The following is a 12313-nucleotide window of genomic DNA, read 5'->3' on the forward strand; positions in this document are numbered from 1 at the left end:
AAGTAGGTATGTATGTTTAAAATGCAATGCTATGTGCCGAGAGTATTCCTGTGTGGAAAGAGTTAACTGTACCATGAAGGGAACGGCATTCCTAGAGAGGTCATAAATCTAAGCGTATAGAGCAATGGACGCAGCATTGTGCATCGTATGTCATACGTCACTCTGAAATGCAGGAGGTGTGGACTAGTACTGATAACAGCGTGTTCGCGATGTAGCTCCCGAATGGAGAGGAAGCGGTTTTACAATGTGCTACTGTTTATAGCTGTAAATAAAGTAGTTTATAGTCTAAAGGTGATTGTGATGACTGTGTTCCTTGCCTTGCTGTGCGGCCGATGCCACTGACAGGCTGTACATAAGCAACATGTCAAGATTAAATCCTCCGCCGTGAATTGAATGAAAACCAAAGTGTTTTCTTATTAAAACTGTGAGTGGTGCAAGATCAGAGGCTGTGCAGTGAATCTCTGCTAACTACTAATAAAGACTCTGCAGTGTTTTGGTTTGGTTAATTTGCTTGCCTTGAGACAATCAGTCCCATGCACAGCATTGGGAGGATGTGATAGAAGGAGGAAATTATAAATCACATATCCACCCATGGGGTTGTTTGCTCTCCCACCCCGAAACCTTATCATATATTCCTTTACAGATCCATCCTCTGTCTCTAATTTGTTCCTCAGCTTCTTTATCACTCAGAGATAGGCCTCTTCTTTGTGAAGCAAGACATCCTGGACGTCATCCGAGAGTGGATGGGCCAGAACTGCCCCCTCATGAGGCTCTTCAGCATCCGAGGGCTAGGGCACCTCTTGCAGCATCCTCTGGAGGTAAGTAAGCAACCCACACCAGGAGATGGATGCTTTTCTGTGCCAGAGGAATATATGTATAAGGCAAAAGAGAGAAGGGGGAGTTGTTTTGTACATGCGCTGTAGCACCTTTTGGGGTTTTGCTTTGCCTTTTAAGTCTCTTTCGCTGTGTTTTTCAGAGTTTTTATGAGTGATGGCCACTTGTTGGCCTAGTAGGTGTATTGTGTCCAAATTTGGTGTCAATTAGTCCAGTGGTTTTTGAGTTATGTTAATTCCACAAACTAACATCACATTTTTATTTATATAGATTATTATTGTCGTTATTGTTATTAGTGGGGTGAAAATTGTTGATCTTTTTCATTCTTGAACATAATGCCCATAAGTTTCACTGATCGTGAGATGTCACTTTTTTGCTTGCAACTTACTACTTCTAAGTACTTCTGGTATTTATATTTTTATTTATTTATTTACAGCTTTTTATATTCTGCCCTTCTCACCCCGCAGGGGACTCAGTGTATATGGCAAACATTCAATGCCAATTTTTGACATACAAACATATACAGACATACACAGAGGCTATTTATCTTTTTCTGGCCTCCAGGGGAGCTGTCGCTTTCATCATCCATCTGCGATGCTGATGAAGCACTTCCGCATTCCCCGCATGCTTCCCCGCTGGAATGCTTTGCTGGAGTCTTCTTTATGGCCTCATAAATCAGTTAATTTAGCCTCCCCACACTTTTTAAGGTGGTACCTTATTTTCCTACTTGACAGATGCAACTGTCTTTCGGGTTGCAAAGGTCGACAACAGGCTACACACAATTGGTTGGAAACCCACTCCAACCTGGGCTGGCTTCGAACTCATGAACTTTTTGGTCAGAGTGATCTTAATGCAGCTGACACTCAGCCAGCTGGGCCACAATCCCGGTATTTATATCTGTACATCTGTTCCTTATGTTACATTTTGAGGGTGGAAACAGGGGTGTCCACAGGTATATCTATATTCTTAGTGCTCTGTAGCGATTGTGCCTAACCACTTGCATCTTTCCTTCCTTCCTTCAGGATGAGGTCTTGGAGCCCCTTCTCACCCCCTTGATAAACTGTGCTTTCGATTCAGACCGGAATATTGCCAGAGAATCTTTCAAGTCCATCCAGTATATGTTCCAACACTTGGATGTCGAGGAATTTGGGTGCGCGGGGACTAGCCTTATCCCGCACCTCTCCAAATATTTGAGTGATGTAAGTCTGCTAACCTGAGAGAAAGGTAGGCTTCATCCAGGCCAGGGATGTAGCCCAACAACATTTGATGGAATTTTGTCATCATGAAAAGAATGATAGAGTTGATAGAGTTGAAGAGACCCCAAGGACCATCCTGTCCTATCCTCTTATCCCAAGCGAGTGGGCAGAATCCAAGCCCTCCAAAAGATGGGCATCCAACCTCTATTTCAGTGTTTCTCAACCTGGGGATCAGGACCCTGGGGAGGTCATGAGGGGGGTTTCAGAGGGGTCACCAAAGACCATCAGAAAAAACACAGTCTTTGGAGTGGTCTTAGGAATCCCTTTGGCAGAGAAGGCTGAAGATCTCTCTACCTGTCCTTTTCTTCCTTTCTGGAAACGGACGGTGAATCCTCCCACCGAAAGCCTTCCTCCTGATCTCTGGATGTAGGTGAACTCACACTCCAAAACTCAAGGTCAATGCCCACCAAACCCAATATTTTCTGTTGATCATGGGAGTTTTGTTTGCCAAGATTGGTTCAGTTCCATTGTTGGTGGACTTCAGAATGCTCTTTGATTGTAGGTGAACTATACATCACAGCAACTAGAACTCTTAAATGTCAAGGTCTATTTTCCCCAATCTCCACCAGTGTTCACATTTGGGCATATTGAGTATCCATGCCAAGTTTGGTCCAGATCCAGCAGTCTTTGAGTCCACAGTGCTCTCTAGATGTAGGTGAACTACAACTCCAGAACTCAAGGTCAATGCTCACCAAACCCTTCCAGTATTTTCTGTTGGTCATGGGAGTTCTGTGCTCCAAGTTTGGTTCAATTCCATTGTTGGTGGAGTTCAGAATGTTCTTTGATTATAGGTGAACTATAAATCCCAGCAACTACAACTCCCAAATGACAAAATCAATACCCCCCAACCCTACCAGTATTCAAATTTGGGCATGTTGGGTATTTGTGCCAAATTTGGTCCAGTGAATGGAAACACATCCTGCATATCAGATATTTACATTACAATTCATAACAGTAGCAAAATTACAGTTATGAAGTAACAACGAAAATAATGTTATGGTTGGGTTGGGTTTTGGTGTCCCTTCTCTGGACACCTTACCTTGGCTGATCTCCTCCTTGAATGGCTTTGCTCAGAACTGGACACAGGGTTATTATTTCAAGTGATATCTAACCAAAGCAGAACACAATAGGACTCCTAGTTACCCAAATCACATAGACTGTTTTCAAGCCAGGCCTCACCAACCCTATATCTGTGCATTTTTTCTTCTTCCTCATAGTATGTGTGTGTATTTGTTGTATCCTAGAGCAGGAACACCTCTGTCCGTAAACACCACACCAGTATAGTAAAATCAGCAAGTAGTTTATTGAAGGATATATGTAAGCAAAGCAATAAAAATAATGCAGTAAGAATAATGAGACGCTGATGATGTTGCTTTTATTGCTTTTGTGATGTCTTATACTGTTTAATGTTTTTTATCTATTATGTTTTATGTATACTGATTTGTTGGAAACCGCCTTGAGTTGCCAACTGGCTGAGAAAGGCGGTATACAAATACAGTAAATAGATAAATAAAAATGACAAAAAAAGTATAGTCCAAAACAGTATGTTCCAAAAGTAACATGAACTTCAAGGTCCAAAGGTAAAAACACAAAATCCAAAATCCAGCATGGAGATCCAATACACAAAACATGAACCTTGCAAAACTCAAAACATGAAGCTAAAAATCCACTTGGAAACAAGTCATGAGAATTCAACGTTGACCAGATTGGGCTAAAATCCTTTCCTCATCTCATATAAAGCTTTTCCTGTCTCATGAAACGAAAGGAAAACATTCCGTTTGCCTTTACATCCGACTCTTTCTAATAGACGGGCTGACCTTCAGTGAACTTGGAAAGTTTCCCTTATATTGTCGAAGGCTTTCATGGCTGGAATCACTGGGTTGTTGTAGGTTTTTTCGGGCTATATGGTCTAGAGGCATTCTCTCCTGACGTTTCGCCAGGCCATATAGCTCAAAAAAACCTACAACAACCCAACTTTCCCTTAGTTTACAAAAGTCTTGTCTTCTATCTTCAATCTCATTAACTTCTGCACCTGACAAATCATTCTTAGAAGGCAGTTCCTCAGAGAAAGGCTGCCTTGGACCCCTTTCAGTAATTTGATCTTGGGAATCTACAGAAGCACTCCATTCATGAGAAACCTCAGGCCTTTCAACAAGGCCAGGACTTGACGATTCAGGCCCATGAAAACCATCATCCCCATTGACATCAGACACAACCACAGGCTAAACTACAACAGCATTAACCATACCATACATTTTCCTCTGTTGAAAGTTTGGCCCCGCTTTCTAATCTGTTAAGATTATTTTGGATACTGATCCTCTCCTCTCGGGTACCAAGAGAACATGCCATACAATTTAGGGCATCCTAAAATCAACTCAAGTCTTTGAGGTCCACGTGATTGCATTGCACATTGAGTAGACCTGGCTTGCATACTTGTACCATCAAAACCAAATTAGTTTGCTACCACACAAAAGACTCATAGAATCATAGAATCAAAGAGTTGGAAGAGACCTCATGGGCCATCCAGTTTAAAAGCTTCCAAAGAAGGATCCTCCACCGCACTCTGGAGCAGAGAGTTCCACTGCTGAACGGCTCTCACAGTCAGGAAGTTCTTCCTCATGTTCAGATGGAATCTCCTCTCTTGTAGTTTGAAGCCATTGCTCCATTGCGTCCTAGTCTCCAAGGAAGCAGAAAACAAGCTTGCTCCCTCCTCCCTGTGGCTTCCTCTCACATATAGGAAGACTCGGAATTGATAGTTTTTCTCCCTCTCTATCTCTATCTGTCTTTGCAGGATGACATTGAATTGCGCCGTTCTGCTATCATCCTCTTTGGGACGCTGCTGAAGGGTGTGAGAGAAGTCCATAGGAACAACGTGACAGAAGATGCATTTAAAAGCTTGGTTCCCCTCTTTATCCAGCTTTCAGACTTTGCAACCAGAGAAGTGAGTCAAGGCATTTTTTTTCATGCACGATGAACACTTATCTCCTGTGGCCAACATGGCCAGTTTGGCTTGCAATGATAGAAGTTGCCATGTAATATACCTGGAGAGCATAATGTCCCAAGGAAGTTGTCTTTGAAAGGCTATTTATTTATCGTGTCATCCGCAACCAGAACATTGTATTACATTTCTAACAGAACAAAACAAACAAACAGATTAAAAAAACACACAAATTTTGCAAACTTGGTAGTTGATTAAATGTCCTTTGACCAGTATCCTTTGACCACTTGAAGTGCCTCTGGTGTTGCCGCAAGAAGGTCCTCCCTTGTGCATGTGGCAGGGCTCAGGGTGCATTGCAGCAGGTGGTCAGTGGTTTGCTCTTCTCCGCTCTCGCATGTCGTGGATTCCACTTTGTGGCCCCATTTCTTAAGATTGGCTGTGCATCTTATGGTGCCAGTGCGCAGTCTGTTCAGCGCCTTCCAAGTCGCCCAGTCTTCTGTGTGCCCAGGGGGGAGTCTCTGATCTGGTATCACCCACGGATTGAGGTGCTGGGTTTGAGCCTGCCACTTTTGAACTCTCGCTTGCTGAGGTGTTCCAGCGAGTGTCTCTGTAGATCTAAGAAAACTATTTCTTGATTTAAGTCGTTGACGTGCTGGCTGATACCCAAACAAGGGATGAGCTGGAGATGTCTCTACCTTGGTCCTTTCACTATTGGCTGCAACTTCTCGGCGGATGTCAGGTGGTGCGATACCGGCTAAGCAGTGTAATTTCTCCAGTGGTGCAGGGCGCAGACACCCTGTGATAATGCGGCATGTCTCATTAAGAGCCACATCCACTGTTTTAGTGTGGTAAGATGTGTTCCACACTGGGCATGCGTACTCAGCAGCAGAGTAGCATAGCACAAGGGCAGATGTCTTCACTGTATCTGGTTGTGATCCCCAGGTTGTGCCAGTCAGCTTTCGTATGATATTGAAAGACTGCTCTGCATATATGCAATTATAGGATGATTTGCCTCTTCCAAGACACTAGTGGGATTTTCCCTGTTAGGAGGGCAGAGACCCCATTCAGAGTGAATTTACCATGTCTGGAGAACTTGCCTATAACACTCCTTCTGAGGCTCCATTTTAAGAAGTAGCCATAGCTTTGGACTTGCTAACCCTTCCTCCGTTTCATCACTTAGGCTGCCCGGAGTGCCCTCCGCAGCTGTGCCGTCTTCATGAAGTGGACTAACATGCCCTTTGACATCTATGACTATGAAAAACATGACAACATCACCACCACATATTTAAACATCTGCAACTATGTTGTAAGTAAAACTGTGGCTGGAATGCATGTTAGGGACAAAACATCTATTAGTCATGCAAAGTGTTTGGGGCCAAAACTGATACGGTTGTGTCACAGATGTATTTTTCTGATAGTAACAGAAGTGGATTTGTGCCAACAGCATATTCATCTGCGCCTTGTTTGTATATGCTGCGCATTCTCACTGTGCAATGATACCTAGGTATTGACATTTGTTGCTCAATGCTGTTGTTCTGCATGGGGATCATGATGAGTTGCAACACGTTGTATTTATTCAATGGGTCTTTGACTACCCAGAAAGCAAGTGGACTACTTTCTTCTGAGATTGAACATGGTTCTTCTAAAGTTTTAAGTTTCACTTCTATTCACTTTGGTCTAGACGGGTGATTCCTAAATCCTTCCAGGTGTTTTGGACTTCAGCACCCAGCAGCCTCAGCCATTTTGGCCAATGGTTGGAGATTCTGGGCTCTGAAGTTCAAAACTCCTGGGAGCAGAGTTTGGGTATCACAGTTCTGGACCATTTCTCAACAGATGTTGCTTCTCAAAGGTTGAGATAAAGAAAGTGTGGCTTTCAGATATTGTTGGACCACTATTCCCTTCAGCCCTAGACCTATAAGCCACTTTAAACACCTTTTCAGAAGCATACGAGAAGTTCAGCCTCTCATTGAACATCAAGAAAACCCAAGTTCTCTTCCAGCACTCACCAGTCAACCCCTCTGCAATGCCAGAAATACAGCTTAATGGTGTAACGTTGGAAAATTTTGACCATTTCTGCTACCTTGGCAGCCACCTCTTCACAAAAGTCAACATCGACACTGAAATACAACACCGCCTGAGCTCTGCGAGTGCAGCATTCTTCCGAATGAAGCAGAGAGTGTTGGAGGATCAGGACATCGGGAGGGATACCAAGGTGCTTGTTTATAAAGCTATTGTCCCCCCAACCCTGCTCTATCCCTGCGAAACGTGGACTGTCTACAGGCGTCACATGCAACTCCTGGAACGATTCTATCAGCGCTGCCTCAAAACAAATCCTGCAAATCTCTTAGGAAGACAGGCGGACAAATGTCAGTGTGCTTGAAGAAGCAAAGACCACCAGCATTGAAGCGATGCTCCTCCGCCATCAACTCCACTGATCTAACCACGTTGTCCGAATGCCCGATCACCGTCTCCCAAAGCAGTTACTATACTCCCAACTCAAGAATGGGAAACATAATGTTGGTGGACAGGAAAAGAGATTTAGAGATGGGCTTAAAGCCAACCGCAAAAACTGTGGCACAGACACCGAGAACTGGGAAGCCCTGGCCCTTGAGCGCTCTAACTGGAGGTTGGCTGTGACCAGCAGTGCTTCAGAATTTGAAGAGGCATGAACAGAGAGAAAAAGGGAGAAATGTGCCAAGAAGAAGGCACATCAAGCCAACCCTGACCGGGACCGTCCCGTCTGGAAACAGAGTCATTGCATTCAGGTCAATGCTATGGAGGTGGAGTTGTGCATTGAATGCCTGTGGACACTGAACATAGTGTACATATTCTATAGCAATTGAGCCATGGCAGTGGTGCCAAACTGTGTTAATTCTACTGTGTAGATGCATCCGCAGTCTCCTGGACCTGTGCAGTCATTCAATATAGCAATACGTATATATTATTCTCATATTATATTATTCTCATATTATATTATTCTCTATTCTGCTTTGGTTAGACCACATCTGGAATATTGTGTCCAATTCTGGGCACCACAATTCAAGAGAGATATTGACAAGCTGGAATGTGTCCAGAGGAGGGCGACTAAAATGATCAAGGGTCTGGAGAACAAGCCCTATGAGGAGCGGCTTAGGGAACTGGGTATGTTTAGCCTGAAGAAGAGAAGGCTGAGAGGAGATATGATAGCCATGTATAAATATGTGAGAGGAAGCCACAGGGAGGAGGGAGCAAGCTTGTTTTCTGCTTCCTTGGAGACTAGGACGCGGAACAATGGCTTCAAACTACAAGAGAGGAGATTCCATCTGAACATGAGGAAGAACTTCCTGACTGTGAGAGCCATTCAGCAGTGGAACTCTCTGCCCCGGAGTGTGGTGGAGGCTCCTTCTTTGGAAGCTTTTAAACAGAGGCTGGATGGCCATCTGTCAGGGGTGCTTTGAATGCAATATTCCTGCTTCTTGGCAGAATGGGGTTGGACTGGATGGCCCATGAGGTCTCTTCCAACTCTTTGATTCTATGATTCTATGAAGTGGCACAAATAGTAGACAAAAAGTAGATAAATGTCCTAAGAAGAAGAAGGTGCGTCAAGCAAATCCTTGCCAGAACCATCTCCCATCTAGAAGTCGATGTGATTGTGAGAGACTGTGTGAGTACAGAACGGCTCTCCACAATCACTGACAGACCTGCCACCAAGACTCTACCCTTGGAAGTCAATCTTACCCCGCAACAAGTCATTGCCTATGATGAAGAAGACTGCATTCAGAATCTGTCAAAAGACATCGCCTTATCAGGGCAAAGACATGAATTTATTGTCGAAGGCTTTCATGGCAGGAATCACTGGGTTGTTGTAGGTTTTTCCGGGATATATGACCATGTTCTAGAGGCATTCTCTCCTGACGTTTCGCCTTCATCTATGGCAAGCATCCTCAGAGGTAGTGAGGTCTGTTGGAACTAGGAAAATTGGGTTTATATATCTGCGGAATGACCAGGGTGGGACAAAGGACTCTTGTCTGCTGGAGCTAGGTGTGAATGTTTCAACTGACCACCTTGATTAGCATTGAATGGCTTGGAAGTGCCTGGGGGGAATCTTTTGTTGAGAGTGATTTGATGTGCCTGATTGTTACTCTCTGTTGTTACTCTCTCTTACCGGGGACATGAGAGAAGCCTCCCACAAGGATGATAAAAACATCAAATCATCCGGGCATCCCCTGGGCAACGTCCTTGCAGACAGTCAATTCTCTCACACCAGAAGCAACTTGCAGTTTCTCAAGTTGCTCCTGACACGAGAAAAAAAAATCGGGGCAGAGACATGAATTGTCTTTTGACTACAAAGAGAGGGTTTCAAACACACCGAGGAAAAGCAATCCTTGGGAAAGTCAGTGGCCAATTCTGCACCTTGACTACTTTTTTTTTGTTTTTCCACAGATATGGAATAATAAACCCCATTTTCCAGGAATGCTGGCTCAAATGGTTGAATTCCTGAAGAGCAGGAATGCTTCCCACCGAGAGGCAGCAGCCATATTGATAGGTAAGGGCAAGCAAAATGGAAGGATATGAGCTTTCAGTTGCATTGCACCGGGACTGTGGCGCAGCTGCATTAAGATCACTACTGACCGAAAGATCATGAGTTCGGAGCCAGCCCAGGTCGGAGTGAGCTTTCGATCATTGTGTAGCTTGTTGTCGACCTTTGCAGCCCAAAAGACAGTTGCATCTGTCAAGTAGGAAATTTAAGTACCATTTATGAGGGGAGACTAATTTAACTAATTTATGATGCCATAAAATCTCCAGCAAGCAAGCAAAGAATGAGGAAGTACTCCATCGGTGTCAGAAATGGACTGTGAAGCAACAGCTCCCCTGGTGGCCAGAATACCCTCATGAAAAAGTTGGAATGTTAAATAGCCTCTGTGTGTCTGTCTATATATGTTGCGTGTCTATGGAACTGAATATTTGCCATGTATATGTACACTGTAATCCGGCCTGAGTCCCCTGTGGGGTGAGAAGGGTGGAATATAAGTACTGTAAATAAATAATAAATAATTGGAGATGCAAAGGAGGCATTCAGCTCCCTACTTTCTTTCACTTTGCTCTATTTAATACAGCCGTGGTCCAACTTAGGCCCTCCAGGTGTTTTGGACTTCAACTCCCACAATTCCTAACAGCCGATAGGCTGTTAGGAATTGTGGGAGTTGAAGTCCAAAACACCTGGAGGGCTGCCTTTGAAGGCTCTCAACTGGCCCCCTGATTAATGAAAATTAATGAAAGTTACCTGCTTCTACTATCTCAGAAGAGCTACCTATATTAAAAATGGATGGAAATGATGTATCTGGACAAAATATCAGCTATTTTCTTTTTTGTTCTGCCTAGCATGCAGTGCGCAGTTTATGAAACCAGACGTGGTGTCCACAGCAGATGTTGAGAACGTCTTTGTAGGTGAGTTAGTTCCTTTTCTCATGAGGTAGGTGCGTGACATATAGTTTTCCAATCACACCGTCCCTGGAAATGCTACACACTGGACAAAACAAATGCCACAGAGGTTTTCCGGGCTATATGGCCATGTTCTAGAAGCACTCTCTCCTGACGTTTCACCTGCATCTACAGCAAGCATCCTCAAAGGGCATATTTTAACTGAATCATAGAATCAAAGAGTTGGAAGAGACCTCCTGGGCCATCCAGTCCAACCCCATTCTGCCAAGAAGCAGGAATATTGCATTCAAATCACTCCTGACAGATGGCCATCCAGCCTCTGTTTCAAAGCTTCCAAGGAAGGAGCCTCCACCACACTCCGGGGAAGAGTTCCACTGCTGAACGGCTCTCACAGTCAGGAAGTTCTTCCTCATATTCTCCTCTCTTGTAGTTTGAAGCCATTGCTCCATTGCGTCCTAGTCTCCAGGGAAGCAGGAAACAAGCTTGCTCCCTCCTCCTCCCTGTGGCTTCCTCTCACATCTTGATACATGGCCCTCATCATGACACCTCTCAGCCTTCTCTTCTTCAGGCTAAACATGCCCAGCTCCTTAAGCCGCTCCTCATAGGGCTTGTTCTCCAGACTCTTGATCATTTTAGTCGCCCTCCTCTGGACACATCCCAGCTTGTCAACTGAGAGGTTTCAAAGAAGAGTATATCTTTTGGGCAACTGCAATTACAATTCCATCTGCAAATTCCAACCATCCTCTGCTAACCAAATATATATATTTTTGTAGCGGCATGTCTTTATCCTTGGCAGTTTAAAGACATGGTTCTTCAGTTTAACAACTGAGTTACCCGTGTGCCATTACATGAATGCTTGTGAATATCACTTGTTCAAAGAGTTGACTTCTAACAAGGTCATGCTTTTCTTGACAAGTGGTTTTCTAAAGGTGGTCTCCACATGTTCATGGAGATTCACATTTGCCAAACGGAAGTGACATCATTTTTACCTTTTCAATAAGGTTATGGTGCACTTATTTCTAATAGGTTATGGAATTTCCAATAGAGGGAAGTCACATTGTTTTTTTTCTGTGTTTTATCATTTTTAATTAGTTTTGACATAATTGCATTGCAATTATGTATTTACAGCAACACACAACATCCCCATCCAGTAGCAGGAGAAGGCTGAATGTTCAATGTGGGTGCAAGATCTTAAGATCAATTAAAACTTGTGCGCCAGCTGCGCCCGTACCTTGGGAAGTCAGACTTGGCCACGCTCTCATTACATCTAGGATAGACTACTGCAACGCACTCTACGTGGGGTTGCCTTTGAAGACTGCTCTGAAGCTTCAGAAAGTCCAACGAGAGGCAGTCAGGTTAATAACTGGGGCGGCATACAGGGAGCATACAACTCCCATGTTACACCAGCTCCACTGGCTGCCAGTTTGCTACCGGGCACCATTCAAAGTGCTGGCTTTGGCCTATCAAGCCCTAAATGGTCCGGCCCAAATTACCTCTCCAAACGCATCTCCCCCTATGAACCATTGCGGAGATTAAGATCCTCTGGGGAGGCCCTGCTTTCCGTCACGCCATTGTCACAGGCAAGATTGGTGGGGACGAGAGACAGGACCTTCTCGGTGGTTGCTCCCCGGCTATGGAACTCCCTTCCTGGTGAGATCAGGTCAGCCCCCTCCCTCCTGTCCTTCAGAAGGGTGGTAAAAACCTGGCTGTGGGACCAAGCTTTCGGGGCAAGGCAATAAAGCGGCAATAGGAAAGATGACCAGGCCAATTAGATTTGACGTGGATGACTAGGACAGTTTTAAATGGTGTTGAAATCCACAAGCATGTGGACAATCTCAACAGAAAGGAAGAGACCATGAAAATG

At 44.4% G+C, this 12313-nt stretch overlaps 1 protein-coding gene across 1 annotated transcript in view; it reads left to right on the forward strand.

Moving 5' to 3' along the window:
• Positions 1-12313, forward strand: part of LOC137096441 (maestro heat-like repeat family member 5) — a 65832-nt gene that overhangs the window by 52485 nt on the left and 1034 nt on the right. Inside the window, exons 20-25 of the mRNA XM_067465584.1 lie at positions 675-818; positions 1857-2033; positions 4882-5031; positions 6209-6334; positions 9451-9553; positions 10390-10455. Of these exons, the coding sequence (XP_067321685.1) occupies positions 675-818; positions 1857-2033; positions 4882-5031; positions 6209-6334; positions 9451-9553; positions 10390-10455 (766 nt within the window). The remainder of the gene's footprint in view (positions 1-674; positions 819-1856; positions 2034-4881; positions 5032-6208; positions 6335-9450; positions 9554-10389; positions 10456-12313) is intronic.

Source organism: Anolis sagrei, chromosome 2 (assembly GCF_037176765.1).
Source record: "Anolis sagrei isolate rAnoSag1 chromosome 2, rAnoSag1.mat, whole genome shotgun sequence".
NCBI lineage: Eukaryota > Metazoa > Chordata > Lepidosauria > Squamata > Dactyloidae > Anolis > Anolis sagrei.